At 44.6% G+C, this 26,496-nt stretch overlaps 2 protein-coding genes across 10 annotated transcripts in view; one reads left to right on the top strand and one right to left on the bottom strand.

Moving 5' to 3' along the window:
- GLE1 (GLE1 RNA export mediator) overlaps positions 1-16,581 on the top strand; it is an 89,318-nt gene extending 72,737 nt beyond the window's left edge. The window contains exons 10-16 of one of the 2 annotated variants that reach the window (XM_085854699.1): positions 3,779-3,921; positions 11,937-12,127; positions 12,240-12,366; positions 12,626-12,730; positions 15,564-15,646; positions 15,766-15,829; positions 16,014-16,581. In XM_085854699.1, coding sequence (XP_085710825.1) covers positions 3,779-3,921; positions 11,937-12,127; positions 12,240-12,366; positions 12,626-12,730; positions 15,564-15,646; positions 15,766-15,829; positions 16,014-16,082 — 782 coding nt within the window. In that variant the 3' untranslated portion in view covers positions 16,083-16,581. The remainder of the gene's footprint in view (positions 1-3,778; positions 3,922-11,936; positions 12,128-12,239; positions 12,367-12,625; positions 12,731-15,563; positions 15,647-15,765; positions 15,830-16,013) is intronic. The other variant, XM_085854700.1, reaches the window with a different exon arrangement.
- LOC147013113 (uncharacterized) overlaps positions 16,500-26,496 on the bottom strand; it is a 174,351-nt gene continuing 164,354 nt past the window's right edge. For 7 of the 8 annotated variants that reach the window (XM_085854706.1, XM_085854702.1, XM_085854708.1 and 4 more), the window contains 3 exons: positions 24,987-25,152; positions 18,981-19,114; positions 16,500-17,290 (listed from right to left, as the gene is read on the bottom strand). In XM_085854706.1, the coding sequence (XP_085710832.1) occupies positions 17,243-17,290; positions 18,981-19,114; positions 24,987-25,152 (348 nt within the window). In that variant the 3' untranslated portion in view covers positions 16,500-17,242. Of the gene's footprint in view, positions 17,335-18,980; positions 19,115-24,986; positions 25,153-26,496 lie in introns of all 8 variants that reach the window. The other variant, XM_085854707.1, reaches the window with a different exon arrangement.

Here is a 26,496-nt window from a genome sequence, read left to right as displayed (position 1 = left end):
CCTTTTCAACATCTTAACAAACGACTCAGCTTGCCCATTCGTCTCAGGATGATACGGTGCGGACCTCAGATGTCGAATACCATTTTGGCGCATAAACTCATCAAATACACCCGCGATGAACTGCGGACCGTTATCAGAGACCAGGATCTCCAGTAACCCTTTATTAGCAAAGATCGTCCGCAGTTTCTCTACTGTAATGTTTGCTGATGTATGCTGCATTACTACAACCTCCGACCATGTAGAGAATGCATCGATCACAATCAAAAACATCTTGCCATTAACCGGCCCCGCAAAATCTACATGGACCCTCTGCCAGGCCCTTACTGGGGTCGGCCATATTCCCGAAGCTCGACGAGGGTTATCAGCATCTGTCTGGCACGTGGCGCAACGCTTAACCAACTGCTCAATGTCTTTGTCCAACCCCGGCCACCACAACAGGCTACGAGCAAGACTCTTGGTCTTCACGACGCCAAGGTGACTGACATGCAGTTCTTCCAAACACCGCTACCTGAACTTCGGTGGAATCACCGTCCTCATCCCCCACATAACGCACCGTTGGACCAGCGACAGCTCTGATGTGTGTGACGTGAAAGGTTGGAATGCCGGCGTCGAAGGCAGATCGCTCCACTTCCCCGTAGAAATCGCTTGGACGACACGGGCGAGCACCGGATCATGAGCCGATTCCACCGCGACCTGTCTGGCCGTGACCGACCTGCTTTGGACCTGGCCCAGCGCGAACACGTCGACCCGGTCGGTCAACTCAGACACAGCTGGACCCTCCGCACACGGCAAGCGTGAGAGCCCGTCGCAGTTAGCATGCTTCTCAGTGCTTCGGAACTGAATATCATAATCATAAGCACCAAGAAACAGACACCACCGCTGTATTCGCGCGGCCACTACCACCGGCACCCCGCGTTCAGGTCTCAGGATGAATTGAAGCGGCTTGTGATCCGTCTGCAAAGTGAAATGCCGCCCCAGCAGGTATTGATGAAACCTCCGCAAACCCCAGACGAGGCTGAGAGCCTCGCGCTCGATCTGGGCATATCCCCGCTCTGCTGCGGACAGGGTCCGGGATGCAAAACAAACAGGCCGCTCGGAACCATCGTCCATCCTGTGGGAGAGCACTCCTCCGATGCCATATGCCGAGCTGTCGCATGCCAATAGGAGCGGACGCGCAGGCTCGTAGTGCACGAGGACCGTATCCTCTGTGAGCAGCCGCTTGACGCGGTCGAACGATGCCTGGTGTGCAGGCCCCCAAGCCCAGCGCTCGTCCTTCCTGAGCAACTGTGTTAACGGCGCAAGTTGTGAGCTGAGCCCTCGCACTAACCTTTGGTAATACTTGGCCATACCAATGAACGAGCGCAGCTGCGTCTTGTCGCGAGGCGGTGGCATGTGCTGAATCACTTCCACCTTCCGAGGACCTTTCAACAGCCCCTCCGATGATGTGCCCGAGGTATTCCAAGCGCTGCTTGAAGAACGCGCACTTGTCCCTGTTCAAGCACAGGACGCACGCTTCTAGTTTTGTCAGCATTTGGGCAATGTTCGCAAGATGCTCGTCCGCCATTTTCCCCGCAATGAGCACATCGTCCAGGTAGGTCTGAGCGGGCAGGCCAATGCAAACCTGATCCATGGCTTTCTGCCACAAAGCTGGGGCCGAAGCAATCCCAAAACAGAGTCGGGTATATCGATAGAGTCCTTGACACGTGTTGATTGTCAAAAGCTCGCTACTCCCGGGATCCATCGGCTGGTGAAAATATGCATCACGCAGGTCTAGCTTCGTGAAGTATTGACTCCCCGCCAATCGCGCATATATTTCATCGATTGACGGCAGTGGGTATTGCTCCACGCTGAGCCCCGGGTTAACCGTGGATTTGAAGTCCCCGCACAATCGGACGTCTCCATTCCGTTTCAGCACCGTGACGACCGGGGTGGCCCAATCTGAGTACGACACCCGTTCGATCACTCCACAGGCCTCCAGCCTATCCAGTTCACCCTTGACCTTGTCCTGCAGGGCATACGGCACTGGATGTGGTTTACAAAAACGAGGAACCACCCCCTCCTTCAGGAAGAGTTTTGCCTCCATGCCCTTGAGTTTCCCAAGGTCGTCACAAAACAAACCTTGATGTCTCTGAGGAATCTTCTCCAACTGATCCTCCCATCAGCTCGGCACGGGTTGCACAAGGTGAACTGCGGCCCAGTCTAGCCTGATGCGGGCCAGCCAATCTCGGCCGAGGAGAGACGGTCCCCTCCCCCGCACGACGTACACCCGAAGCGTGGCGACCTGGCCTTGGTACCGCACAGACACGTCTGCCATCCCGACTGGCGTTATCTTCTCTCGCGGTGTACGTGAACAGCATGAGGTTTGACCTGATGAGCTTCAGGCCGTTGAGTCTATGCGCGGTTTGTTCGCCGATGATCGACACAGCCGCTCCCGTATCGACCTGGAACATGATCGGCGTTTTGTTCACTTCGACTTCCACCGTCATCGGGCACGCCGCCGCCGGGCCAATTGAAAACGGGCCCATCAACGGCCGCCGGTTCCGCCCCGGGTCGCCTCGCACATCGCCGTCCATGACCTTAACGTTGGCCGGCGCCCCACGGCACACACGCTTCAGATGACCCACCTTGTGACAATTTAAACACACGGTGCCTTTATACGGGCACGCACGGCGCAGGTGTCGACCTCCGCATCCCAAATACATCCGCGGGGTCACCTTGCCGCTCGTGCGGCCGCGCGGCGATGTCCGACCCGCATCGAAGGTCGAGCGTGTGTCCCGGGGCGCTCGCGACCCCGCGTGGCCGGTGATGGCTCGAACATCCCCGTGGGTCTGCTCGACCGCTGTAGCCGTGCTGACTGCCGAGTCGAATGTAATGGCTTCACCTTTCAGCCGTAGAACCGCCAAAACCATTTTCGCATCTTGTAAACCAGCAATAAAATGATCTCTGAGCCGAGCTGGCCGCTCCCCCGCCGTGAACTTGCAGGCCACGGAAGAATGCTTAATCCACGCCACGAAATCAGCGACGCGTTCCTCTGCCCCTTTCGAGAGGCGATCGAACTGGTATCGAGCGAGTTATAATGACTTCTCCGGCGCCATGTGTGCTTTCATCTTTTGCACAATGTCCCGAAACGACAGCCCGTCATCCCGGGGCTTGTTCGGCGCCACCAAATCACTCGGTAGTCGATAATGCTCCGCCGAAAGCGAAGCGAGCAAGATCGACTTCTGTTTGCTCTCGTCGACCACATCATTCGCGTGGAAATAGCATTCCAATTGTTCTGAAAACAATCCGAAGTCGTCTCCGATGAAAACGGGCACAAGTCCGTTTTCATCCCATCCTCGTCGCCAACTAGAGTGTACGAGGCGCAAGCGTGCCAGCATCAACTCCGCTTTATTGCACATCCGGAAGCACATTCCTGCCACCCCTAGCGGCGAGGCATGATATACGAAAACCCAATCACGTGACAGCACACCGGGTGTTGTCAATAATACACTGACTCTTCATGACAAGGCACCGTGGGATCTTTAACATCATCCAGCTCATGCTAGCAGACTGGTCCCCCAGATTAACAAGGACTGTCAACTGAGTTTCCCTGCCTGCAAAGCACCAATCTGACAGTTGGGAATTGAACCAAGATTAGACAGCTCAAAGGTAAGTGTATTAACTCTCCTCCTGTCAGACACATCAATTATTAGATATGATTGGAATTAAATCTTACTCACCTCTCCAATGCCAATCATTTTTGTAAACCCTAACCCTTCCGAACCTTTCTACCTCTCAGGCTCCCATCTGCATGGCATACTAAATCGGCTGCTGACGCTTCTCTCTGGAAAACCCATTTCATCTGGGGGCCACATGGTTTCGGTCTCATTGCATCCGCAGGGCCTGTCTTTTGCACAGATGAAACTTGCAGACAAGTTTGTGGTACGGTGACTCCTGCTTTTCTTTTCCTTTTCTTTTTTTTTATAACTTCACAAGGAAATTGGACACAGGTGGAGGCCATTCAGCCCACCATGCCTGCACCACGTCAACACCACACCAATTTATCAACACAACATCAAACTACAAGGGCACTTGGTAGAGCGCATACCTCCGCCACAGAATGCCTTATCCACGAGAACATATCATGCTATACAGTACTATATAGTTTTTGGCCCTATATCTCAATGGTGACAAATCACTTTAAAATTTAAATAACTCTCGCATCCGTATCCGCATTCGGATCTTCACCCACATCGAACCAATTTGGCCTTGTCACACGTTCACCAAGTTTCGTCCAAATCCGTCCACAACTTCTTATACGCCCCAATATATATATATATATATATATATATATATATATATATATATATATATATATATATATATATATATATATATATATATATATATATATATATATCGGAACGTATTATTGAGATATGTTATCTATAGTTTTTGGTCCTATGTCTCAATAGTGAAGAATCACATTTTTAAAATTCTAGTAGTCCGATCCGGATCTGGATCTTCACCAAAATCGAATCCGTTTGTCCTTGTCCCACACCCAACCTGTCCACAAAATTTCATCTGAATCCATCCACAACTTTTTTGAGATATCCTGCACACAAACAAACAAACAGACAGAAAGGGGTGAAAACATCACCTCCTTTACCTTCGGTGGTGAAGGTAAAAAGAAAATGCAAAATGTTTTTTTTTTTAAGTGTTTTTTTTTGTGTTGTTTTTGTAGTTGTTTTTTCTTTTTCTTTTCCTTCTTTTCAGGGGAGGGGGCATGGGCTTGGGTTAAAATCACACAACATCAACCACCCAACACCCCTTGACGAGACCCCCACCAATACTCTGTACACATGCACACAATCACCCATCAATGTTCAAACTACCAAAAAGTCGTGCCAACATCCCTACACCCCTCTATCTCCAATACTTCCAGGTACCTATCTAATTCCAATTCAAACTGATCAACTCTTTCTGCTGCCACTACCTTTCCAGGGAGACCATTCCATGCATTAACTATTCTCTAAGTTAAAGTCCCCTGCCTTACTACCATCTTAACTCTCCTCTTCTTAACTCTCAGGCTATGCCCCCTGGTTCTATCACTGTCTACTCTGCTGAATAATTCATCTTCACTTATTTTATCTCTACCTTTCATTTTCTTAAACATCTCCATCATATCTCCTCGTAACCGCCTCCTTTCTCGTGAATAAAGCCCTGTCTCCTTCAGCCGCTCGTCATCGCTGAGTCTAGCTACGCCTGGAATCAATCTGGTAGCCCTGCGCTGAACCCTCTCCATGGCATCGATGCCCTTCCTGAGTTGTGGTGACCAAATCTGCAAACAATATTCTAGATGTGGCCCTCACTAAATTCCTGTACAATGTTAACACCACCTCTTTTGATTTATAAATGATCCTCCTCCGAATACAACCTCAAACCCTGTTTGCTGTCCTTATAGCTGCCTGGCATTGTGCTGCCTCCTTACCTCCGGTATCTATTACCACCCCCAGATCCTTCTCCTGTGTGACACGCTCCAAAATGATCCCTTACATCCTGTAATCTCTATTTTCCTTATTGCTTCCCATCCCCAACACCTTACACTTGCTCAGGTTAAATTCCATCTGCCAATCTTTTGCCCAATCTATACAAGTATCAATACTTTCCTGAATCTGATCACCACCCCCTCTGCTATCCACCTCACCTCCAAGCTTTCTGTCATCTGCAAATTTGGAACGCCTACTCTTCACCCCACTATCCAAATCGTTGATGTAAATAATGAAGAGTAATGGTCTGAGTCCTGATCCCTGAGATACCCCACAACTTTCATCCTCCCAACAAGACATCCTCCCACTCACAACCACTCTGCTTCCGACCACTAAGCCAGTTTGCAATCCAATTATCTACCTGACCAGCCACTCCACAAGTCTTCACTTTGGCTAACAACCTTTGATGTGGTACCTCATCAAATGCCTTCTTAAAGTCTAGATATACTCGGTCCACTGCCTTTCCCTCATCCACCCAATCAGACGCTGCTTCAGAGAACTCTAAAAGATTTGTTAAACAGGAAATACCTTTGGTAAACCCATGCTGACTACCTTTAATTTGGTTGTATTTGTTTACATTGTTCCTCATCTGATCCTTAATTAATGTCTCCAACACCTTCCCCACAACTGAAGTCAAACTAGCAGGTCCATAGTTTCCCAATTCTTCTCTGGATCCTTTCTTAAATAATGGTGTTACATTTGCTACTCTCCAATCCTCCGGTACCTGTCCTGAACTCCAGTGAATTATTGAAAATATCCGTTAATATCTCACATACCTGCTCAGCCACGTCCCTCAATACTCTCGGGTGCATATTATTTGGACCTGGAACCTTATCTACTCTAGGATTACCTTGCTCTTCCTTTACTTCCTCCACTCCAACCTGGATCTTCTGTAAAAGCCCTTCCTCACCTCCTTGATCGATCCTCTCAGCTATTGGCAATTCTCCTGACTGTTCTTGTGTAAAAGTTGAAGCAAAATACCTGTTTAATAAGCCTGCCATCTCACCTTCATCACGAACCACTCTCCCGGTGCTATTCCTCATTGGGCCCACACTGGTCCTAACCTGTTCTTTTCCCCTGATATATTTAAATAAAGCCTTGCTATTATGTTTAATATTCTTAGCCACGTCCTTCTCATACTCTCTTTTCGCTTGCCGAGTTATTTTCTTAACTTGCCTCTGTTTACTCCGATAATGATATAAATCTAACTCCAGTCCTGTTATTTTATACCTAATAAATGTCTTCTGCTTCTCCTTAATAGCGTTCCTTATCTCACTGCTCAACCACCCTGGCCTCTTTCTGTTTCTAGTTTTACACCTCATTGGAATGTACTTACTCTGCACTCTACACATTTGGTCCTTGAATGTTTCCCATTTTTCTGATGCTGATTGTCCTGTTGTTCGAGTCTCCCAATCTACATCACCCAATTCTCTCCTCATACCCTCAATGTTTGCCTTCCTGAAATCTAATATTCTTACCCTACTATCCTGAACTCTAACTCTTAACAGAATCATTGTACACACAATGTTATGGTCACTTGCTCCTAAATGATCCCCGACCTCCACCTCCTCCACCATATTGGGATCATTATTTAAAAGGAGGTCAAACACTGCACTCACCCTCGTGGGTTTATCTCTGAACTGGGTTAAAAATAAATCCTGGACGAAAACTAGGAAATCCTCATCTGCTCTGCCCTTTCCCTGTTCCTGGACCCAAACTATCCCTGACAAGTTAAAATCCTCCATAATGAGGACTCTTCCCTCACCACATGTCCTTTTGAATTCTTCATGTACTCCTCCTTCCTCCTCTTCCTTCACACCAAGAGCCCTATAAAAGCATTCTACCAGTATCTTACTATTTTTACAATCTCTAATCTCCACCCACACAGAATCCTCTACATTAACTCCCTCCATAATGTCACCCTTTTCTCTGATGCAATGCTGTCCTTTACCCAGATTGCTACTCCTCCTCCTATTCTCTCCTTCCTATCACCGATACACCTTCCTAACACCTGGTAGCCTTCTCATCCTGTCCTCCAGTTACTCTCCTCCTTAAACCATGTCTCACTCACTGCAACTACATCGTACTCCTTGCTATCTACTTTGGCTTCAAGCTCTTCCATCTTATTATTTAAACTCCTGGTATTGGTATAGAATATGTTTAACTTTTCCCTTCCTGAAATTATATTTTCTTGCTTGGCCTTGCTCATCACAATTACATCATCAGTTCCTTCCTTAATAGCTTCCCCACCCTCTGCTGACCTAAAAAAAAAAGCCTGAATTCCTTCCTCACTTCCCACTGCAAACCTTGTTTCCCCGTTTCTATTTAACATTCGACCATCCTTCTGGAAATACTCCCTTTGTCCCTGAAATGATTCCCACTGTTTCTTAAATGTAAAACCTCCCGACATCATTCTTCCAGCCATTGGTTGACGTCTATTGCTCTGCTCATAATTTCTATCACTTCCTAATCTTGGGAAGATCCCAGAAAACATTACCCTCCAGCCCTTTGCTTTCAGCCGCTTACCCAATATCCTGTATCTATTTTTCAAAACCTCTGAGTAAACTTTCCCTACATCATTCGCACCTAGGTGTACCACAACCAACTTCTTAACTCCCATGACCCGGTACAATATCGCTTACCCTTCCTTCAATGTCCCTAACTCCTGCTCCTTCAAAACTGCGCAGACGTCCTGCAGAATGAAGAATCGACATATTTAATTGTCTCATCGCCCACAAAAACTGTCTCCCATACCTCATTTCTACCAATCTCTGTTACTATCGCTTCACCACTGCCTGCACTCACTGCCTCACCACTACCTGCGTTCTCTACACCCTCACCACTGCCTGCAATCACTGCCTCGCCACTACCTGCATTCTCTACACCCTCACCACTGGCTGCAATCACTGCCTCGCCACTACCTGCGTTCTCTACACCCTCACCACTGCCTGCAATCACTGCCTCACCACGACCTGCGTTCTCTACACCCTCACCACTGGCTGCAATCACTGCCTCGCCACTACCTGCGTTCTCTACACCCTCACCACTGCCTGCAATCACTGCCTCGCCACTACCTGTGTTCTCTACACCCTCACCACTGCCTGCACTCACTTCCTCGCCACTGGCTGCAATCACTGCCTCGCCACTACCTGCGTTCTCTACACCCTCACCACTGGCTGCAATCACTGCCTCACCACTACCTGCGTTCTCTACACCCTCACCACTGCCTGCAATCACTGCCTCGCCACGACCTGCGTTCTCTACACCCTCACCACTGGCTGCAATCACTGCCTCGCCACTACCTGCGTTCTCTACACCCTCACCACTGCCTGCAATCACTGCCTCGCCACTACCTGCGTTCTCTACACCCTCACCACTGCCTGCACTCACTTCCTCGCCACTGGCTGCAATCACTGCCTCGCCACTACCTGCGTTCTCTACACCCTCACCACTGGCTGCAATCACTGCCTCACCACTACCTGCGTTCTCTACACCCTCACCACTGCCTGCAATCACTGCCTCGCCACGACCTGCGTTCTCTACACCCTCACCACTGCCTGCAATCACTGCCTCGCCACGACCTGCGTTCTCTACACCCTCACCACTGGCTGCAATCACTGCCTCGCCACTACCTGCGTTCTCTACACCCTCACCACTGGCTGCAATCACTGCCTCGCCACTACCTGCGTTCTCTACACCCTCACCACTGCCTGCAATCACTGCCTCGCCACTACCTGCGTTCTCTACACCCTCACCACTGCCTGCACTCACTTCCTCGCCACTGGCTGCAATCACTGCCTCGCCACTACCTGCGTTCTCTACACCCTCACCACTGGCTGCAATCACTGCCTCACCACTACCTGCGTTCTCTACACCCTCACCAATGGCTGCAATCACTGCCTCACCACGACCTGCGTTCTCTACACCCTCATCACTGGCTGTACTCACTACCTGCACTCTCTGCACCCTCACCACTCACCTCACCACCGCAATCACGTGTGTCTCTCCGGGCCGTAACTTTTTTTTACCATTTGAGCTTTTGTTTTCAAATTTTCAACAAAGCTTTATGATGAGAATATGGAGTAGACAAATTTATTTGGATAAAAGGTCAAAGGTACCATTTAGCATATTGAAGAAGAAGTCCGAGTACAAAGTGGACAGGCTTTGCATTTTCAGATGCTTTCCAGTTAGCTTTGTGATATTAAATCTTAGTCACAACGTGTTGCTCCGGAAGAATTGTCAAATGAACCCACCGATCTATTTCCATTGTCATCTACTGGAAGAGGTTCAGCCTCTTGAGCCTCTCGGCCTCACCATCAGCCATGACCTCTCCTGGTCTGACCATTTAGCAAAGCCAGCTGCACACTGGTCATCCTCTGTCATATCAAGTCTTTCCTTGAAAAATCAAAACTATTCACCGTCCATGAGGCCTTTATCTATAGCTCAATGGAATATAGCATCTCAGCGTCACACCTATCTCACCTGGATTCTGTGGAATATGTCTCTCAACATCATTGGCCTCTAACCTTTCGCTTTAAGCTGGGGTTCCACAAGACAGCATCTTCGAAATATGCTATTCTTGATTTATATTAATTTTCTGTCTGATTGACTTCAAAACCAATTTTGCCGATGATTTCACCCTATGTAGAACAATACGTCAATGTTTTAAAAGGCCAGCCGCTGCTGAAGCCCTTATGTCAGACCGAGACAAGGTAAGCTGCTGCTCAGCTACTTTCCACACTGAACATATGTGTTCCACACTGTTTCCTCAAAAGGATCAGCAATTGAACGAACAAATCCATTTATCTGTACAACCACTGCAAGAAGTGCTGTTTCTGGAGCTCCTTAGCCTCACGATCTGCCATCATCTTCCGTGGGAGGATCACATCACCCAACTGGCCATGAAAGGCTCGTTGCTGTGTGGGTATTCTCCGTAGAGCTAAGGCGTTCCTGATCCACACCGAACTTGTCATGGTGTACAAGGCTTTCATACGGAGTCACATGGAGTATGGCTTCCCGTTCTGGGCTCGTGTTCCTGCTTTCCATGTTTCTCCCCTTGAGGTGGTTGAAAAATGAGGCCTCCTCCACGACTGGAATCTCAAAACAGGAGGCTGATTCTCAACAGTCAGTCTGCCACTGGTGGCAAGTTTGTGTGCTCTCTCTTTTATTTTCTTTTTACCACCTCCACTCTGATCTCACCCTCCTCTGGTCTCGTTCCATCTGCTTTCTTCGTCCCCCGACCCTCCAGGTCACAGACACATACATTTTTCCAGGAATTCATCAGGGAAACTTCATGAATCCAGCCTATCTGCACACCTCCAACTCCTTTGTTTCTCTTTTCTCCCGTTTGTGGAACTGCCTTTCCGACACTGTTCAATCACACTCTTCTCTTCAGGGCTTCAAGTAAGCAGTGCACCACCATCTCATGTCACCCACCCTCCATCCCTACCTGTAACACTTCCCACTAGCCCTACCTAACCCAACCTTCATACTTGCCAGTTACTGTATTTCCTTCCCTCCTCTTTTCCCTTTTGCTCTTCGTTCATTTCCTTACTTGTGTCCAACCGTTGCCCCATTTTACCACGATCAGTTCGTTACTTTGTGGGTTTTTTTATCCCATGTCACCACACTCTCCCACATGACCCGAGATTTAAGTACAAAAACAAAAAAAAACACGTTTTGCTTGCTATCAGCTTCACCGTCGTTCAATATAGAATCGTGAACAAATGCACTCCCAATGCATAATGACAATGAATCCACGCTGCAAGTTGCTATACCATTGGATTTCTCAACCTGTGATTCATGCGCACGCTTCCAAGTTTATTCCTCATTGGTGGATCTTTTTATGCCTCCACCAACGAGGTCGCCAGCAGCATTATGTTTTCAGGTTGTCCGTCCGGCTGTCTGTTCGTCCGTGATTGGTTTTCGTCACCGAGATAACTTAAGAACGGCTAAAGGGATCCAAGTAAAACTTGGTACAAGTATGTACAACGATGTATACATAAACTGATTAGCTTATTCGGGTCAAAAGGTCAAATGTCATGTTGGGTAAAAATGTGATATTTGAGAACAGCTGAAAGGATTTAAATCGAACTTGGTACAAATATGTATGATGATGTAATAATGTGGGTGGAGGCGTATATGTCGATGTCGTGATGTCAAAGAGTGTCCTTCTAGTCTTTTTTTTTTGTTGTTCATTTTATTTTATTTTTTTTCCTCCATCCCTACTTTCTGAACCCCTTCCCCTTCCCTACCCCTCTGCCCCTTGTCCAGTCTAAGCCCGACACATCCATCTCCAATCAAATTATAGAAATGAGCTTTAGTAAATTTTTTTTTCCCAGTAATCTACTTACATTAATGCCTTACTCTCCCACACTGCATCTCTTTGTGATTTGTCATGCGTGCCAGTGCCAAGGAGAAGAAGAGGTCGCTTCCCACCATGAGGCAGCCTTCCCATTGGCCGCTGTTGCATGTGGCGTGTGGGAAGAGCATCCAACATTTGGGCGACTCCTATTGGCTGCTCTTCAGCGTCGGTGCCCTTATGTCGTGCCACGCCATCTCGCTCGCTTATCAACTCAGTCTCAGGATGATTACTTCAGGTCAGTCGTCCAGGCAGGAAGTCTCGTAAATTCCGGTTTGCATTTGGCTTGATTTGATAAGCAGAAGACCAATATGCTAACCAAGCTTTTTAAAAATTTTTTACAAATGTAGGACCTTGGGATACAAGTATTCTGAGGATGTTCTGGAAAAGCAGGATCATTTCCTCAAACGCATGTCTGGCATGATGCGGTTATACGCAGCCATCTTGGTTGCTCCTCCACCAACACATCTGCATAAGGTATCAATTCCTTCTCTGCTGTATCATTCTTTACTTTCTTTATTATTAATTACTTACCTGAGCCAGTTATCCAACCAAGACGTTCTTGGTAATTATGCAAATGGCCGGTCATATTACATTTGAAATGTAAACAAGAATTTTTTTTTTGTTGTTGTAAATCACACATTTGATAATATTTTCCATCTGAGTGGTAAATTGTGTTCCTGTTGTGAATAATATTTCCCGAGATTACTGTGAACCCAAACTTGTATGTGCGCAGGCATCACAACATGGCTTATGCTTTGCTTGGCGATGGCTCAGTCAGACCTTGAACCTTGACCCGACACCTGAACTCACTCCGACGCTGCTCTTTGACTTCCTGGAGGTTTGATACCTTGATAGAGTCCGATCTGGAAAACATTGTGGAGTTTTAAAATCGTTAATCTCCTGTTGGCGTGCTATACAGTTCCTGGTTATTGTTCAGTTGGTGGGTTTTTTTTTGATGATTGAAGGCGATTTGTCAATTTTGTTTTTTGGATACAAAGTCAAGGCTCATGGAAGAGCTCAGTTGTTGCCCTTTATATGATCAATTATTTATGGCTATTTTATTTAGTACTATTATGATCAAACGAGAACTGCTGATCAAACAGGAACTGCAGGTGAAATGTTTTTTTGTTTTTTTTTAACTACACAATTTATTTATTTGATAAATAAACTGTGGTGGAAATATTATCATGTGGGCTGCAATCAACCAATTACTGACCATGCCGGGAAGCTAGCTCCGAGGATAGCCAAGCGATCAGTCTTTCATAAAACCACGACAAGCGGGTGAGCATTGATGTCAGATCATGCTTCGACGTAGTCTGGCACCAATCAGGATCAGGATGACTTAAACTTTCATCCTCAAGGAACCCAAAATGAACCCCAATGTCAGTGTGGCAAAATGACAGTAACACGAGATACACAGTCTCTTAATAAATAAATAAATAAATAAACACAACACAAAACACTGTTTCATGAAATCCGGGATCAAGACGGACAAAAACTACTACCCTAGTTAAGGCACACACACACACACACACAAACACACACAAACACACACACACACACACACACACACACACACACACACACACACACACACACACACACACCGAGTAGAGAGAGATGAAATGATTCTCCTGCAGATGACAATTCACAGAACCATTGGAAAGCATTCGTAAATTAAAATATATATAAATAAATAAATAAAAATGTTGTTTTAAAGTGCAGGTGAGTGACCCGAGACAATGGGGAAGCAGGGTCATTTTGCTTGCCGATGGACATTGAAGCCGATACACCAGGAAAAATCTCAGAACCATCAGAAAGTATCTTGAGATGAAAATATAAATAAATGAAAATAAATAAATGAATAATCAAATACAGGTGAGCGACCCGACAATGGGGAAGCATGTCGGGTCACACAATGTGCAAGCATACCCCCTGCTAGTATGTATGTGTCTCCAGTCATGGCTGAAAAATTGGGACCCTTACACTTTTTTTCAAATTACTCACAATTTTCTCGAAAAATCAGTTGAAATTGACAAAAGTACTTGGTCTCCACAATTCTTTATTTCACTGTTCATATTACAGAACGTAAGACAGAGACCACTGACGAGATCGGTTTGGAAGTTCTTAGTCATCCTCCATACGGTCCAGATTTGCCACCTTGTGATTCTCACCTCTTTGGACCACTCGTGTTACATCTGGATGGTGTGGTTTACAAATCGTGAAGATAAACTGAATTTTGAAATTGCCGAATACCCCATGCTTTTAAGATTCTTCGCAGATGGCATCAAATATTTCCTGCATCATTTGGACAAGTGTGACCATGTAGGAGTGGAGGAATACATTCATAAGTAGTTGTTTTTAATAAACTTCCGTGTTTGTTTTGATTTTTGAGATTTAAAAAGTCATTGTCAACGTTGAAGTGTATGTCGTTGGTTGTGATCTCCCTATTCGGGTTTCGAAAGATGGAACGGTGTCCTCCCAGAGCTCGAATTGAATACCTCTGTTTTGGATCATGATTCATGAACCAAGCTGTGAAGTTTTCTTGTTCTTAGTTTTCTTCCAGGATCATCACCAAGCCCCGGACAGTTTCCAACTGCAGCTTTTTTTGTTTGTTTTGGTTTGTAGTAATATCTCCACAGATGGTTTGTGGAATATCCATCCGTAACATCATTTTTTTTTATTATTCCCATTGCTCCAATTTTTGCTGGCACTATTTCAGCATTCTTCAGCTTCCAGGATCTTTTTCACTTCATTTTTGAGGTCTTGGTATTTGGTCATTACACGAAAATCACTGGTATTAACACCTCAATCAGCAATGCCTTTTCTTTTTTGTATCTGAGTATGCTATCCGGTCGCAATGCTTTGTTTTCGATGTTCATGCTCGATGGGATCATCAGGTCATATGTGAGCGTTACTTCCTTGTTTTCGATTATCACTGTTAGTTCATGTTTCCACGACTTTTCTGGGAATGATGTTTTTTTTTTCCAGATGTGCCAGTGGATTACTCGACATATTTTGTATGTACGGTTCTTCCGACATCATTTTTTTTTAAACGGTCCAAAAGGTGTATGCGTACTTCTACCTTGTCGTAACTGTCGACTGTACATCCCGATCGGGACACGAACTGTATCATTATCAACTGACACGAAAAGTCCTGTACAACTCGGTAAGTGGCTTGAGCTCAAGCAATTACTCCAATGGAATGCCTGGCTTGGCAACCGATTACCAATTGCCGATGATACAACGATGCACACAGAAATGCCCGTTCAATGTCCGAATTGGACAAATCAACTCTTCTTTTCGTAGTTGGAACTGCTGATACTTTCCAATCTGGAGCTTACATTTTGTAGTTCTGCTGAGTTGAAGAAACTCTCTCAGTCATTCATAATATGCACAAATGAAATCTTGCCATGAACGCTGGTGTGTTTGTGTTTTTGTGAGTTTGTTTGTTTTACCCCCAAACAGCCCCTTTTTCCGTCATTGTTTCAGCACGTAAACGGCCTCTGCAATTCAACTTTGTATTTTTGCTGCAAAGAAAGGGAAATCTGCTGAATGGTGAAGTCTGGCACATGTTACGTTTGACATTGTGGGTCCTCGTCTTACTGGTGAAGATTTGTTTATATTCCAACAGCTGTTTTGTTGACCTTTCTTTGTTTTATCCATGTCAGGTGACAGGGTCAGCGATGATGCTGCACTACAAGGGTCAGTTCTGGAAATTGCTGCTGCTCTTGCAGAAAGAATATTTTGCCCGGTGAGACGACACCAATCTTTCTTGGGCTCTCTTCAATCATTCATATCGTCGTCGTTTAGTCTTCGTGTCAATCTAACCCTGTGGGTCGGTTCCACTTTCCCTGCTAATGTCCCATTCAGGATCAAAGCTGTGTCGAACTCAGACCAAATGGGACCGTTTAACCGCCTGGAGACCTTCATCCAGGTGAGGGTGCTTCGATAAACTGTCTGAGTTCGGATAAGTAATTGTAAAACGTTTATTTGCTCATTGTTCTTTCCTCCTAATCTCACGTTTGTTATTTATTTCTCCCTTTGAGTACAGTTTATGATTTGATTAATTTTGTTTCCTGGTGTATTACCCTCTTTACATACCTCACTCCTTCCTGCAGCACATTCTGAGTACAAGATGCGTTCCACGAGCCAAAGGGCTGCTAACCGATTCCTTTTGGAGAACGTAACAGCATTCTACTGAACCCATTAATGTCCTTTGTCTCATCGCTTTAAGTCCTGTTCGAATTTCCAATGTGGATTCTTCGAGAAATTTTAAAATGCTGAACTTTGCAAAGGTAAATAAATTGGAAGTTGGACGAAGATGTTCAAAATCGCCATTTTAAACTTTGAACAGTTTTACCAAATGAAGAGAAATGGCTGAGTGGTTCGAGTTAAACGGGACTTTGTGCTGGTCAGTAACGGGGAAGATCTGGCGGCCATTGTTTCCTGTTATTTGACTTGCACGTTGAGATGTAGAAGTTGCAACACCTGCCTTCATCTTTTTTTCTATTTTTTGGATATAACAAAACTGTGTCTCTGACTGCAGACTATCACAATGGATCCGTTTTTAAGACCAGACAATCTCCTCGAACTGACAAAGCACAACACGTCTTTATATTCTTTATTTACAAAATGTTATCAAAGGTTGGTTACAATCCATGCAATAAATAATCAAACCTGACACAAGCACCTTGTGGAGCATCGTCTGCTTTGCTGATGTACCCGTATCATGAATGCAAGTTCGTATTTGATTAATGATGTAGTCCATGACATCTATTCAACAGCATTCCTTCCATCAGATAGTGCATTGTATCACTGAGATCACCGGTGGACCAGCTTCACCATCGGTAATCCAGCTGCGTACTCGCCTCTTCTCAAATGATCTCGCTTTCAAAAGCATTGTGCAATAACAAGGCCTAAAATATTGTCAAACATCCTGCTGCACAATCTTTTTTTTTAAAGCCTATTGATTTATCTGTTGATTGTGGGGTGGAGTGGAATGAGGTCCTTTTCAGTGGACTAAAAACCTGGTCCACAACCTTTGCTGTGAAGAAGCAAAAATGGAAACAAAAGAATAAACCTGGCCTGACTAAACTGGGACATTTAAGAACCCCGAGGCTGTCCGGGGTTCAGTGGCAATCTTGAAAACAAAGATAGGAGAACAGACCCATGTTCCGATGATAAAACGTCACAAGCCTGATCCTTGAAAATGATCCTAATAAAAAGGTGGTGGATACTTCGGGCCCTGGAAGGGCTCGAAGGGACACACCTTCTAATACCTGCTCAAGAAAATGACAACCAATGTGGAGAGTCTTTCAGCACCCACGGTGCACTTCTGAGGCTCCAACTAGCAGAACAAACTGCATTGACTTTCTTGATGATGTTTCAGGTCTATCTATGGATGGGGGTGAAGGGTGAGAATGGCATTTCAGCACAAATCTGCAGAAGAACAAATCACAGCTCTAATTAGACTACTCAAAATGTGCCATTTCAGCAATAATACACCAGAAGAGTAGGATTCACAAATGTTGTTGTATCTTTTACATTTGTTGACATGGTTACTGGCTTATTGCCCCCCTCCAAATGACACAACAGGTTCCACAATGAAGTTCTTGGGCCCAAGCAGCAACAAGAGAGCAATTTTAGTGATATTTATGTTCACATTGAGGTGGTTTTAGTGCTTTGAGTATTTTACACCCAGTGTTGAGGTATAACACCCGTCATGCCTCGCTGCAACTCCTATTTCCAAGAATTGCTTGTTTGCTTATTATCCAATCATGTCACTTCTGACATATGGAGCTTCTTTTGAACTCCCACCACTTTTGTGGGCCCACGTTCCAGTTTTATTCCAAGTGACATTCATTCCTTTCATATCCTTCTCGACTGAACGTTGCCAGGTCTCTCATGGCCGTTGAGTGCCCAGCATATGTCTCTCTTCGGTATATCTTGATTCTCCATGTGTAACATCTGACCAATCCATCTCTACCTCCAAATTTTGATCTCTTCTGTGATATTTTTCCTCCCTGTTAACCTTTCAACCTCTTTCTTATTAGCAAGGCTAGGCCAGAAGATTCTCAAGATTTTCTCGTCGCTGCTGTCGATGAAAGACTCCAGTTTGCTATTTCAGGTTCTGCAATTTTCCAAGATTCATATCTAAATCTGAGGACTGACTTCACATTGCTGTTAAAGATCCTCAGCTTAGTTTTGGTGTTATATTTATTTGACTTCCAAAATTCCTTGATTTTTGTACCCGTTGTAGTAGGTCTGCATCTCCCCCTCCTTTGATAGGAACCATGGACCTCAGATATGTAAGCTTGTCAACCTCTCTCATTGGTGAATTCCAAGAACTACTGAGTGGCAAGTTTTTGATTGCATGTGAGTGCAACGTAACCATTTGACTAATCTGGGGGAAGTGATCACAATTTTGGCAAAGAGCCATAAACACTGGTTAGGCAAAAGATTGACTTCAAAATCCCATGCAATTTGAAGTTTCAATAAGCAGTTAAAGGCTTGTTTTGTTTCACCGCGGGTCTGGGTTTGATTCCCATGGCTAAGATCCAAAGTATAGAGGTGAATGCTCATCATCTACAGTAAATACTGACCGACACCCAGAAATGGGACACAGGGATTTGTTAGCTGAACTTTGATTGAATTTGCCTTCACTGTATACAATGAAATGCGGTGGGCAACAAAATGGACCATGGAGTGGGTTTTCAGTTTCATTTGCTTTATTTGTGGGTTTTGCGGAATTAAGTGTTTTCCGGTGTCCAGAGTGCAAACCCTGCCACCAAATCTCCTCGAAAAAGGTAACCCAACTGCAGGAGGATGTCCGCAGCCACAGTTGGGCACGAGATATGCATGGCCGTTGGCTCACAAGAAGCTCCTTTGCCCTTTGACAGGTTTTATTTTTAATCCTGCTGGGTGTCCATATCCATACACCCTCCTCACCAAAAAAACTGGTGGGGAAGACGGTTTAGTTGCCGACAACCCGACGATTAAAATTTTTGAATGGGTTTTGGATGTGTGCTTTTCCAAAACTCTGGGTGGCATGCACCTGGTACACACCTTGCAGGTATCCATCTTACCTTCCTCTGAAACCCACATCCACAGAGTGAGCAGCTGAACGGTTTAAAGCCGGTGTGCTTTCGGCTGTGTGTGATCAAGTTGGAGCTCTGGCTGAATGCTTTACCACACACACCACACTTGTGTGGTTTTTCTCCTGCACCACACAAGAGGAACACACCAGGGGATTAGTATGCATGATAATTCAGTAAGAAATACTATCATCATCATCACATCATCATCATCAACTTGCTCTCCCTCATGCACAGATTTATCCCCTCTCGTGTCCAGTTGTCCTACCCTTCCTCCCGCCCTTGGTTTACTGAAGCTTGTGGCAGTTGTCCTGTGGCAACTTGTGGCAGTTTCAGGCAGTTGTCCTGAAACAACTTGCCTTCGCCTCATGGAAAGCAAACCCAACTGAGGGCAATCTCAGTTCCTTCCACAAAGCTCAGAACAAGTGTGTATCTACCCTCAGGAGAGCCAGAAAACAACACCTTTCTCATCTCAAGTCTGAACTCTCAAACCTCTCTCCCTCCTCAAAATCCTGGTGGCGTTTAATCAAATCTGTTTCTGGTGTATGTTCCCCCTCCATCCCCTCCCTTACCTCAAATGGCCGCACTGCTGATTCCACACGTGATAAAGCTGAATGTCTAAACTCGGTGTTTGCAGCTAAATCTTGTGTCCTAAACCCATCACTATCTCTACCCACTTTACCCTGTCGCACCCAACTGTCCCTGGACTCTGTATCCTTTTCTCCTGACAAGGTGGAGAGCTTGCTTTCAAACCTCGAGTCAGATTCTGCAACCGGTCCAGACGGCATCAGCCCACGTGTCCTCAAAGCCTGCTCTTCTGCTCTTGCTCACCCTCTCTCTGTTCTATTCACCCTCTCATTTGCCCAAGGTCATCTGCCATCTGCTTGGAAATCTGCTAACATTACTGCCCTGCATAAAAAAGGTGCAAAAACAGATCCCTGTAACTACAGACCAATCAGCCTTCTCCCAATCATCAGCAAGGTGATGGAATCCATCATCGCTTCAGACATGAAATCCTTCCTCTTCTCCAATGGCTTGATTTCCAATCATCAATTTGGTTTCAGACCAGGTCACTGTACCCTGGATATGCTGCTTCTGCTCTCCCATCAATGGATGGAGGTCCTCAATGCCAGACAGGAAATCCGAGCCGTATCCCTGGACATATCACATGCTTTTGACACAGTCTGGCACCCTGCACTACTCACCAAACTCTCTTCCCATGGTATTCAAGGCCATCTCCACTCATGGCTCGCAGACTTCCTCTCCTGTCGCAGTCAACGTGTGGCCCTAAATGGAGTTCTTTCATCCCCTCTTCCTGTGCAGGCTGGAGTTCCTCAAGGTAGCGTTCTGGGCCCTGTTCTTTTTCTGGTTTTCATCAATGATCTCTCAGACTCTCTGGAAAATCCTCTACATCTCTTTGCCGACGACTCCACCCTCTGCCGTACCATCTGTCATCCCTCAGACCGGCAAGCAGCAGCTTCTTCGCTCACTGCAGATCTGGATAAAATCACAAACTGGTCCAACACGTGGAACATGTCTTACAATCCAGACAAATCTCACACTCTCACGATGTCTCTTCGAAAGGACCGTTTAGAAAACCCCCCCATCCACTTTCTCAACAATCCTCTGGAAGAAGTCTTTTCTTTCAAGCTTCTAGGTCTCACTATCTGCCATGACCTTTCCTGGGAAAGTCACATTTCCAACCTCGCCTCAAAAGCCAGTCGCCGACTGGGAATCCTCCATCGTGCAAAGTCCTTCCTCGGCCCTCTTGAGCTCCTGACCACTTACAAAGCTTTTGTCCGTAGCCTGATGGAATACTGCTCTCCCCTCTGGGCTGGTGCTCCTGCCTCCCACCTTTCTCGGCTTCACGCTGTCGAAACCAGGGCATTTAAGATCATCGGCATCTCCCGCAATGAAGCTGAGTCTTTGGGCCTCTCACTCAATCACCGCAGGTTGGTCGGTGGTCTTTCTGTCTTCTACCGACTCCTCTCCAGCCTTGCCCCCCCTGCTCTCTCTCTCTCTCTCTGCGATTTGTCCCCACCACATTTCCACAGGGCGCTCAAGGTCCGCCAACAACCCCCTTCTGGTAAAACTACCAAAATCACGAATCGCTGCTCATCTTCACTCTTTCATTCCTCTTTTTTTCTCGCCTTTGGAATAAACTTCCTCACTCTATTCTTTCCCATTCTCCCCTCCAGGCTTTCAAAACAGCTGTTCACCACCACCTCTTATCTTCCCCCATCCACATCCTCGATCTTTTCTACCCCCGATAATCCACCCAAGCCCACTTCCTTCAATTCCCCTGCTTTCCTTCCTGAAAGTCCCTGTAATGTCCATCTTCTCTTCGCCATGTTCCCCGTCCCATCCCCATCCCTCTCCCTTCCACAGTTCACCTAATGTGTCTGTTCCCCACTGTTTTGTCCCTTCCACTCCCGCCCCTCTTGTCTCATGCCTCCTTGCTGTGAGTTGTGTGTTGGCTCTCATACGAGCCTCGACCAAGGTATACAAAAAAAAAAACACAAAACTTGTACAATGCTACACCAAGACATCATGTAGAATGGAGAACCATCAGGTAATAGAGGCTTTATTCTGTTTGTCTGCCTGTCTTTCCGACAATTTTCTCTTGAACTATTTGATCAGGGATTATAAAACCCATATCATTATCAAGATCAAACGTGTTCCGGTTGTCTATTATTTTTTTCCATTACGAATGACCTCGTGTTTATTTTTTATCATTTAATTTACCTTACATAATCCCTCTGTCAAATATTCTCCTGACGACAAAAGATTGTCATCTCGGTAGATTTTGAATTAAATGTCGCACCATCATTATGTACTTCTAACGTTTTTCTTGAACAAGAATGGGAACATTGTTCAGAACTGGAAGAAGGGGGAGGGCAGGACAGCGCGTTGAGGTGAGAGGTTGAGTATTTTGGAGGGGGTAAGCTGAGGATTTGGGAGGGGCGGTTGAGGTTTGGTGGGGGGGGGGAAGGGAGGATTGAGACCTTGGGGTTGATGAGGGGATTATGAGGTTGGGAGAGGGGGGGGGGGTTTGTGGACTCGGCTTTGGGGATGGGGTGGGGGGGGGAGATGAGGAGTTGAGGACTTGTAGTCCTTGCATTTCACGGAATTTCTGTGGGTACCTGCTCGTAAATACAACAGCAGCAACAACTTTTATTGTGCACTTTGGCTCGATTGTTCATCCAAAAGGAACTCCACATTGAAAATTCCATTGCAGAAAAGAAGCAATTCCATGAACACACACACACACACACACACACACACACACACACACACACACACACACACACACACACACACACACCCACGCACACACACACTCACACACACACACACACACCACATAATATGCACACACATTGTACACACACCAAATTATATACACACATTGTACACACACCATATTATACAAACACATTGAACACACACCAAATTATATACACACATTGTACACACACCATATTATACAAACACATTGAACACACCATATTATACACACACATTGTACACACCATATTAAACACAAATTATACAAACACACCATATTAAACACACATCACATTGTACACACACCATATTATACACACACATTGTACACACACGCCATATTATACACACACATTGTACACACCATATGATACACAACATATTATACACACACATTGAACACACACACACCATATTATACACACACATTGTGCACACCATATTATACACATACACCATATTATACACATATCACATTGTACACACACACCATATTATACACACATTGTACACACACACCATATTATACACACACATTGTACACACACACCATATTATACACACATTGTACACACACCATATTGTACACACATCATATTGTACACACACACCATATTATATACACACACCATATTATACACACACATTGTACACACCATATTATACACACACCATATTATACACACACCACACTGTACACACCCATATTATACACACACCACACATTGTACACACACACACCATATTATACACACACATCGTACACACACCATATTATACACACACATTGTACACACACATCGTACACACACCATATTATACACACACATCGTACACACACCATATTATACACACACATCGTACACACACCATATTATACACACACATCGTACACACACCATATTATACGCACACATTGTACACACACACACCATATTATACACACACATTGTACACACACACCATATTATTCACGCACGTACACACACCATGTTATACACACATTGCACAAACACCATATTATACACACACATTGTACACGCACACCATATTATACACAAATTATACAAACACACGCGATTATACACACACCATATTATACACACACATTGTACACACACGCCATATTATACACACACATTGTACACACACACCCATATTATACACACATTGTACACACACCATATTGTACACACACACCATATTATAAACACATCATATTATACACACACCATATTATTCACATACATTGTACACACACACACACCATATTATACACACACCATATTATACACACCATTTTATTCACACACCATGTTATACACACATCACATTGTACACACACACCCATATTATACACACACCATATTGTACACACACACCATAATGTACACACACCATATTATAAACACACATATTATACACACACCATATTATTCACATACATTGTACACACACACACCATATTATACACACACATTATACACACACCACACATTGTACACACACCATATTATACACACATTGTACACACACCATATTATACAGACACATCACATTGTATACACACACCATATTATATTATACACACACATTGTACACGCACACCATATTATACACACACATTGTACACACACCATATTATACACACACCATATTATACACACACATTGTACACACACCATGTTATACACACACATTGTACACACACCATGTTATACACACAATGTACACAAACACCCATATTATACACACACATTGTACACAAACACCCATATTATACACACACATTGTACACACACACTCACCATATTATACACACATTGTACACACCATATTATACACACATTGTAAACACACACCATATTATACACACATTGTAAACACACACCATATTATACACACATTGTACACACACACCATATTATACACACATTGTACACACACACATCGTACACACACACCATATTATACAGACACATCACATTGTACACACACCATATTATACACACATTGTACACACACCATATTATACACACATTGTACACACCATGTTATTCACACACGTACACACACCATATTATTCACACACACCATATTATACACACACATTGTACACACACCATATTATACACACATTGTACACACACAGCATATTGTACACACACAGCATATTGTACACACACACCATATTATAAACACACACCATATTATTCACACATTGTACACACACATTGTACACACACCGTATTATACACACATTGTATACACATACATTGTACACACACATTGTACACACACCGTATTATACACACATTGTACACACACCATATTATACACACACCATATTGTGCACACACACATTGTACACACACCATATTATACACACACATTGTACACACACCATATTATACACACATTGTACACACACCATATTTTACACACATATTGTACACACACCGTATTATACACACATTGTATACACATACATTGTACACACACATTGTACACACACCGTATTATACACACATTGTACACACACCATATTATACACACACCATATTGTGCACACACACATTGTACACACACCATATTATACACACACATTGTACACACACCATATTATACACACACCATATTGTGCACACACACACATTGTACACACACCATATTATACACACACATTCCCTGAAAACTCCCTTCACTTACCTGTGTGTATAAATGTATGTTTCTTCATGTCCGATTTCTGGTGGAAACGCTTCCCACAGAACTGGCACTGGTAGGGCCTTGTGTCGGAGTGGATGAGCAGGTGAGTGGAGAGTGTGGAGGATCGCTTGAAGACTTTCCCACAAATGGAACACGAGAAACTTTTCTCCTGCAACATTTGTTGATGTAAAAGTTGACAGATCCGAAGCAAATCTTCCCCATGTTACATCTTTTGAGGCCCTTTCTAACATACCCTTTTTGAGAAATAATGAAATTAAGTATTCTCATTAAAATGCCATCGTCTTAAACATCCTAAAAGACTCACCATCCCTGTTGTTGCTCATCAGTCTCATGTTTCGTAATAACAGGGAATATGGGATGCTTACCGGAAGTTAAGCAGGTTACTTGTTCTTCAGGTACATTGAATAATAAATATTAATTACTTCACTTGCAGAAGATTGCTCACGATGGAGCATGACAGAGAGAAAGAACCAAAACAAGCAAAACCTGTCATTCACTGCTCACCCTCACTCAGGTCCATGGTGTCTTGATGGGATTCTGCAGGATAGCTCAGGTAGTAGGTATCATCATGCTCACCGTAGAGGTGTTTGGACTGTGTTTCCTTTTCGATCCAGGTGTTTGCCTCTTCCGTTACGATGCATCTCAGAGCACTGTCTTTCAGATGGATATGTAAAGTCGGCTGTCCCATCTAAATTTAGGTTCAGGCGTTAACTATCCCACGGTGTCTCACGAGGAGATGAAACCATCACACGTGTGGCCAGATTCCCTACCTGTACATGTTAAACTGATCTAGATATAATACCTTGCTCTTCTATGATCCAAGATCTCGTATAAAAAGTTCTGTCAGAAAACTAAAAATGGTGTCGATGAAGACAGGTGGTTTGAGTCTTCAGAAGTGCTTAATAAATGATTCTCGAGGTTTCTGGTTGGATCCTGACGTTTTCTTTTATTCTCCGATTTCATCAATCTCAATTTACCTCTGACGTCGAAACAATCTCTTGTTATTTTATTCCAGTACGTGACTCCAAGTTATCCCATGGGATGTAAGGAGGGAAGGGGATGTAAAACAGCAACCGGTGGTTTGAAGCGAATGCAGAGCTTGTTTGGTTTTGCATTTTAGAAGGGCAAAAATACTGAAGGTAGATGGATTTAATTTAAATATTATTAATCTACAGTACCTTCAGAAAGTATTCACACCCCTCAACTTTTGTCACATTTTGTTGCGTTACAGCCTCAATTTAAAATGGATAAAGTTCAAAAAAATTTGTCACCGATCTACGCAAAATACCTAAAAGTAACAAAGTGAAAACGTTTTTCGAAATTTTTACAAATTAATTAAAAATGCAAAGCTGAAATGTCTTGTCAATAAGTATTCAACCCCTTTGCAATGACACTCCAAATTGAGCTCAGGTGCATCCGATTTCCTTTGATCATCCTTGAGCCCACAACTTAAATGGAGTTCACCTGTGGCTAATTCAATTGATTGGACATG

This window comes from Eptatretus burgeri, chromosome 14, assembly GCF_056783735.1.
Source record: "Eptatretus burgeri isolate ZD-2024b chromosome 14, Ebu_testis_v1, whole genome shotgun sequence".
Classification (NCBI taxonomy): Eukaryota; Metazoa; Chordata; class Myxini; order Myxiniformes; family Myxinidae; genus Eptatretus; species Eptatretus burgeri.
Note: the sequence above shows the minus strand (reverse complement) of the source record. Positions and strands in the feature narration are given on the sequence as shown.